The sequence below is a fragment of the Perognathus longimembris genome, chromosome 11 (genome assembly GCF_023159225.1).
Source record: "Perognathus longimembris pacificus isolate PPM17 chromosome 11, ASM2315922v1, whole genome shotgun sequence".
In the NCBI taxonomy this organism is placed as follows: Eukaryota; Metazoa; Chordata; class Mammalia; order Rodentia; family Heteromyidae; genus Perognathus; species Perognathus longimembris.
Genome location: NC_063171.1, coordinates 22,444,334 through 22,451,840, shown reverse-complemented (window position 1 = coordinate 22,451,840; position 7,507 = coordinate 22,444,334). Strand labels below are relative to the sequence as shown.

At 41.8% G+C, this 7,507-nt stretch overlaps 1 protein-coding gene across 8 annotated transcripts in view; it reads left to right on the top strand.

Annotated features, from left to right (window-relative positions):
* The first annotated feature begins 743 nt into the window (after positions 1–743).
* Positions 744–7,507, top strand: part of Tdrd5 (tudor domain containing 5) — a 43,304-nt gene continuing 36,540 nt past the window's right edge. For 5 of the 8 annotated variants that reach the window (XM_048357138.1, XM_048357137.1, XM_048357133.1 and 2 more), the window contains exons 1-5: positions 744–935; positions 1,299–1,536; positions 2,674–3,078; positions 4,239–4,429; positions 6,974–7,057. In XM_048357138.1, coding sequence (XP_048213095.1) covers positions 1,305–1,536; positions 2,674–3,078; positions 4,239–4,429; positions 6,974–7,057 — 912 coding nt within the window. In that variant the 5' untranslated portion in view covers positions 744–935; positions 1,299–1,304. Of the gene's footprint in view, positions 936–1,298; positions 1,537–2,673; positions 3,079–4,238; positions 4,430–6,973; positions 7,058–7,507 lie in introns of those variants that run through there. The other 3 variants (XM_048357134.1, XM_048357131.1, XM_048357139.1) reach the window with 3 other exon arrangements.

The following is a 7,507-nucleotide window of genomic DNA, read 5'->3' as shown; positions in this document are numbered from 1 at the left end:
TTTTTAATAAAGGGCTTATCCATTGTAACCCAATAGTCCATGTTCTTGGAGATCCTCTTGCTTCAGCCTTGCAAGCACTGGGATTACAGGTGTGCAGATTTATAATTCTTTGGTTATCTTTGTCCTGTTTAATTAGATTGTACATTTTAAGGAAACAGACTTCATAGTATGCCTCCATTTTCTCAAGGACCCTATAAATCCGGCTGGTTTCCAGACACATTTTTCTTTAGTCCACTGTCAGGGTTGGAACCCACCCGGAACATTCTCCATCCAGTCTTGTAGTGGTTTTAAATCAAGAGTTTCCGTTTCCCCCAAATAAATCTTCCCTGTTCAGAAGCACCTGTGGTGGCTGTTGGGGTTTGAACTCGGACCCTTGCACTTTACAAGGCAGGAGTGCTCCCACCTGAGCCAGATCCCAGCCTTGCTTGCTGAGCTGCTTCTTTACAGATGCTTCCCTCGCCCCGGGTTAACACCCCCAGGGGAGGGGTGGAGGGGAGGGGGCTTCTTCCCTCCCCCAACACGGAGGACCCCACAAGCCCTGGTTCTTCTTCCATTGGCTTCTTCCACTCACAGGGGAGGAGATAAGCAGAGTGACCCCGGGCAAGGGACCCCAGCTGGGCTAGTAGAGCTGCGGGCCGGGGCCCCACCTCACCCTCCCACCCACTCACGCACCACGCCCCTAGGCCCAGGCGTGAGCATGCGTAATGCAGCGGTGGGCGGGCTTCGGGTCAACGGCCTCCAGGCCGCGTGCGGCGCGCTTGGCCTCCACCCACGTCCGGGTTCCGGGCCCAGGCCCCGTGAGCCCCCAGGCGGGTGGAAGGGCGGCTTTCAGGGACGCGGTGGGGGCAGGGGCAGTGGGGGGCCGTTGGGCGCGGGACCCCAACACCCTGGCAGAGTGAGGGAGACAGGCTGGCGAGAGACTTCGTTGCCTTGAGGTAAGGGGAAGCGGTGCCGCATGTACACTGCGGGCCTCCGCTGGTCACGGCGAAGCTGGGCGGACCCTGCCTGGGAACCGCGCTGGCGTCGCTGCCCCGCCCACCCCGTCCCCAGGGAGTCGTTGGAGAGGCGCCCGGAGACCAAGCAGCACCCCCAAAGGGGCCCCAGTAGCCAGGGTGTCTTGACACCCACCTCGATTGGGCTACACAGCTTGATTTTGGAGGAGCTTGATTTAGCTCGCATCGAAGTTTAGAAGTTTAGGTTAATTTATTGGTCATTTTACTATTGATCGTTTAAGGATACTTCCCTCTGCTTTATTCCTCCCCCTCTCGTGAGCAACCTTATTGTCTTCAATCCTGCAGGGTACAATGTCCGAACAGGAGCGTATACAGGAATGTCTGAGGAAAGAAATAAGATCACTTCTTATTTCTACCAAAAATGGTTTGACCGTGCAGCAGTTGGAAAAGGAGTACCTGTTGATGGTTGGCAACCATCTACCACTCCGGATCCTGGGGTATCGGTCCACCATGGAGTTGGTGTTAGACATGCCTGATGTGGTTAGTGTCTGCCCCTGTGGAAATGGTACCGTAATACTGAAAGGTAAGGTTAAGGGTTTTGAGGGTCTCTGACGTTTTGTAATTTTAAAAATACACAGTACAGAATAGTTCTATGTGGACAGGTATCCTCACAGTGGATTTTAATTTGAGAGTTGAAAGAATCAGGTGCCTTTAAGATTGTGGGCAAAGTGAGAAGCCTCTAAGAGAAGCCAGCCCTGTGTTAGTGACTCACACCTGTAATCCTAGCTACTCAAGAGGCTGAGATGTGGAGGATGTGGGTTTGAAGCCAGCCTGGAAGACAAGCTCTGTAGACTCCCTTACCAGTTAATGAGCAACATGTTGGACAGGAGGTGTGGCTCAAGTGGTAGAGTGTCAGCAAACTTCAGGTGCTGGGCTTGAACCTCAATACTCCAATACCACCTAATAGTATAATAACAAGGTATTTCACTGAAAAATGTGCATTTATAAAAATAACATTTGTATAAAAGCCTGATTGCAGATTCTTACCACTTGAGCCAAACCCTCCATTTCCGGCCTTTTTTTTTTTTTTTTGCCAGTTCTCTGGCTTGGGACCCTAGGGCCTGAGCACTGTCTCTGGCTTCTTTTTGCTCAAGGTTAGCACTCCACCTCTTGAGCCACAGGACCACTTCCGGCTTTTTCTATTTATGTGGTGCTGAGGATTCAAACCCAGGGCTTCATTCATGCTAGGCAAGCACTCTACCACTAAGCCACATTCCCAGCCCTCAGTTCTGGCTTTAAAAAAAAAAAGAGTTTTAATAGCATTTTCTGTTTGGGCTGGCTTTGAACTAAGATCCTCAGATCTCAGCTTTCTGAATAGCTAGGATTACAGGCTTGAACCACCAGCACCCGGCAAGAACTCGTTTTAAATTCTATGAAGCTTATACAGAAATTGTAGAGAAGTTTGTTATTCATCTGAAGGTTTCAAATCTTTCAGGAGCCAATTAGGAATAATGATGATACAATAGATTTCATCTTACAGGATTTAGTATGCTGTTGTCCAAACGCAAGAAGTGATGGAAGAAGAACTTAGTGTGTATTATGTTACTTAGATAAACAGCTCCCTGGGGAGTTAACATTTTTCTGTGTAACTTCAGATACCAAGGATACAGGGAGGATGTTGTTCACTTAGATATGTTTTATTTTTTTCACATCTCCCTAGCAATTCCAGATGAATCTACAAAAGGAATAGCAAACTTAGTTGCAAAGCAGAGGAGCAGCAATAAGGTTCGAAATTCCATACAAAAGGGAAGAGCCAGTGCTTGCTCAGGGCCAACCTCTCGTCGAGTGCCTTACCGAGGAAGGGTGCCTCCCATTCTCCCAGCTGTTGTGAAGAGTGAGTTGAAAGACCTCTTGGCATTGTCTCCGGTTCTCCTTTCTGATTTTGAAAAGGCATTTGTCAAGCGATTCGGACGACCATTTCAATATGTGCAATATGGATTCCTCTCTATGTTTGAGGTGTTGAATGCAGCTTCAGATATCATTTCTGTTGAGCAGACCAGAGCAGGTTCTTTATTGATGCTAAAGAAAAATGTATCTGAGGAAAAGCATAGAGGATGGCCAGCAGGTAAGCATATTTGCAATAATAACTGTATTGTGAAGAAGCACCTGTGGGAACAATTGTGACACATAGAGATGTGCCACAGTCAGAGGCTAAGCCCCTGAATTTGTAAAAGTTAAAAAGCTTTCTGGGCCCCTTGCAAACTGAAGAATCTGCAAGTTACTCCCATCTATCCAAGTTTCCCAATTTCAAAAATAGAGATACTTGCCAGTTGGAGCTGTGCTGAGCACCTTACATAAGATGAGGTCTGGAAAGAGCTTGTAACAAGTAGTTGCTATAAAGACTCAGACTAATGCTATCTTTCATAATCATCTCCCTAGACCCTGAGCAGTGTAGAATTTAACATTGAGCAGAAGAGGACTCTGAATTTTACAACTACATTAATGATTTTTTCTTTTTTTTTTCCAGAGTCTATATTTATATCCCTCTGTGTGCTATGGGTTTCCCAAACAGTGTTTAAATTGGCCAGTTAGAAGTTTGATGATAGAAGGATTACCATAGTCATGGAAAGCCCTGGAGGCTACTAGTGTTTCAGGTGTAGCTTTCTCAGTATCAGTATTCTTCACATGCTCAAACTTAACAGTAAATCATGCTGTTATGCTTTGCAGAGGTCAAGTTGAGTGAAACAACTCACTTGGGCTTCTTGGGGGGGGGGGGCGGGAGTAATTCTTTTCTAGTGATGGAGTTCTTCCTGTTCCCAGTATCTTGGAAATATTTTTTAATGTGGTGAACAACAAAAGACTTCCATGCAGTGGCACCTCCTTCCCACAGATAGTGAAGAAACAACACTTATACTGTAGAATGATTATCCTTGCTTTGTAGATTCTCCTCTTCCTCTCTCTCCCATACTATGAAATGGTCATCCAATTTGAGAAGCAGTTCTAAGCACATTCCATAGTTGGTGACTTGTTGGTTTCAAATAAAATAAAACTTTTAAGTTTTTACCTGTTCATTCCTGCCTCTTGATAACTACTTCTAGGTAATCTAAAGTGGAGTTTTAGAAGTGCCAGTTCTTTTTTTTGTAACACAGAATTTCTTGGTTTCCTTCTATGTACTTTTCAAGCACTTTTTTTATTGCTATAAAAATGTAAACTTCAAGTTTCTCAATCAAAATAAGCAATTGCTTAATAGTGACAGTTTTTTTTTAATTCTGTTATTTACAAAAGGTAAAAATTTCAGTCCACCATTTAGAATGAAACAGCAGGGGTCATATTCCACAGGCTGCCCAGTTGCAAAGGCACCCTTTTCACAACCAACTTCAAACATGGAACCACCAAAGCAAATACTGACCCCAGAGAAGACTTCATTCAATGCAGTGGAAACTTCAAGGCTGAATCACACTGAAAAACTAAACCAGGTAAGGTTCCTGAGTTTGGAGATAACAAACCAAAATCCAGTGGTGTTAGCATTTAAATCTGATGGAGAAGCTGACTTTTAAAAAATTGGACTCATTTGTTTTAGATGGGATAGCTGACAGTTTTAAGTCTGATGAGTTCTCTGGTTCCTATTGTTTTTAATAAAATGATTCCCAAATGTAAGTCTCTAGTTTTTTTTTTTGCCAGGGCCTGAGCACTGTCCTTGGTTTCTTTTTGCTCAAGGCTAGCACTTTACCACTTGGGCCATAGTGCTACTTCTGGCTTTTTCTGTATATGTGGTGCTGAGGAATCGAGTCCATGGCTTCATGTATATGAGCAAGCACCCTACCACTTGGCCATATTCCCAGATCTTCTAGTTGCAGCTTCTACCAAAGTGACAGAAGCATATTTGCAGTTTCCTTATGAATATCTTTACCTGAATGGCTCACCCTGAGTAACATAGTCCAAGTGTTTTGCTGTGACTGTAATGCGGAAGACTAAATAAAAAACTGGGAATGTGGCTTAGTGGTAGAGTGCTTGCCTTGCATGCCCGAAGCCCTGGGTTTGATTCCTCAGTGCCACATAAACAGAAAAAGCCAGAAGTGGCGCTATGGCCCAGGTGGTAGAATGTTAGCTTTGAGCAAAAAGAAGCTAGGGACAGTGTTCAGGCCCTGAGTCCAAGCCCCAGGACTGGCAAACAAACACAAACAAACAAAAACTAGTATGGCATAGTGGCTTAAGACCGTCCTCATAGTTACTTGGGGAGGAAGTGATCAGGTAGATTCTTCTTGTTGATGTCTTGGTATCTTTGAAATTCAGAAAAGGTTAACGAACTATTAGTCTATTTAAAAAGTCAATTTTATTTAAAAAGGATTTGGAGATAAAGGCATGGCTCAGTGAGAGTAACTGCCTAGCATAAGGCCAAGAAATCAAACCCTAGTAATACAATACATATATGCATGAATGTACCTTTTTTTTTTTTTTGCCAAACTGACTTCCAGAAAACTGTTCCTTTGGTTCTATCACCTTAGGATCCTGTGTGGCTATTAAAATGCAAATGCTAATTCTTAACAGATGGCTAAAGACTAAGGCTTTGTCTCTGATCAAAAAGACAATTATAAAACAGTACAAGAAATGTATCCAATGCCCAACGTATGATACTGTAACCTCTCTGTACATCAGTTTGATAATAAAAATTTGAGAAAAAAAAAAGACAATTATAAGTGGGTTTGAGTTGTAGTTCAGTGGTAAAATGTATGTTTGGCATGCAGAGACCCTGGGCTTCACATTTGCCTTGAGATTTAAAGTAGGTAAATTCAGCCTTAGAAAAGAATGTCTTTTTAAAGGCCGACCTTAAATGAATATAAGAGCTGATCTTTGTTTGTACCTAAACTGTGTGTGTGTGTGTGTGTGTGTGTGTGTGTGTGTGTGTGTGTACGTGTATATATGTCCCCTGAGGCATGAACTCCTAGGTGCTGTATCTTAGCTTTCAGGGACAGCGTCTAAGCCCTCACAATAAAAAAAAATGTAAAGTAGCAAAGGAAATGATATAGTCAGAAGTATATAGAACCAAAGAAGAAATCTGAATACATCAGAGCCAGAGGCAAGGCTCCACAGCAGAGAGCCAGTTGTAAGCATGAAACCCTGAGTTTAAAGCCTCAGTCCTGACCAAAAACATGTTTAATTATAGAGTCATATACTTAATGACAACCTATTGAGTTGTACATGATAAATGAGTGCATTGCCACTTTTTTGTTTGAACTCTTAGGGTCTTGGGTTAGATAAGTGCTATGCCATGTGAGGCATGCTCCAGTAGTCCTTCTGTGCCATAATTACATGTAATAAAGTTGATTTCTTAATAATAGACTAATAATAACTAATAGAGTTGCCCAAGATCTTGGTTAGAACTACTTTTTTGTATGTAAGTGCCGAGCATCAGGGAGGCACTAAGTGTTTACTTAGAAGTCCGAATACTGCTGAGTGCCAGTGGCTCACACCTGTATTCTTAGCTATTCAGGAGGCTGAGATCTCAGAAGGCTGAGATCTGAGGATCAAGGTTCATAGCCACCACAGGCAGGACTGACCATGAAAGTGTACATCTTTAATAAATGTCCAAACAATTTAAGAGGCAAGAAGTGGCGCTCTGACTCAAGTGATAGTGTTAGCATTGAGCAAAAGAAGCTCAGGGACAGAGCCTAGGCCCTGAGTTCAAGCCCTAGGACTGGTGCATGCTTATGCATGGACATGCACACACGTACATTTGTGTACATTTGTAAGTAGAAAATTTTAAAAAACCCTTTGTAGGTAAAAGCATAAGACTGATTAATTGAAGGATTCTAGAATGTATTATAGAGAATGTGATCCTAGATAATTCCATGTGCCTATTATATATGGCATGAAATATTACATTGCCATTTCTTTAGACCAGTATTCAATCCATTTAACTAAAGTACATTTCATTTTAGATGTCTTTTTAGACGGTTTAGATTTATCTTTGACTTTTGGATGGGAGAGGATGTCATTTGGCATTTTCTTTTTTTTCACAGTTAGAGAACACATTCAAGTCAGTTATTGCACAAATTGGACCTGGAGGGACCATCAATCCAGAACTAAAACATAAAATAAAACTTGTAAGTATTTTCTGTTCCTGAGTGTAATTTGCCTGAAAGTATTTATTCAATTTATATTTATACCCATGTAATCTAATAAAGACATTTATAAAAAGTATTTATATTCAATTTATATTTATATATTTATAATATATTGCAAATGAAGTAACTTCTTTTAAAATCAGAAAACTCAATACATGATATACTCCTAACATTTTGAAATGTAAAATTATTTAGAAAATATAAATTCTTCTAAAAATGTTCTCTTTGTTCTTTCTTCCTACCCTTACCCCATTAAATGCTTGGCAAACAGTCCAAAATCCTTTCAATTCTAATTTTATATACCAGCACATCAAATATTACTTCAAATAGTATGTAATTGTTCATTACATTTATATGTCATGTTTCATTTATGAGATCTGTGATTGAGTTTTGATTGTTTCTGTGCTTAGCTATGTAAAAAGTCCTGCA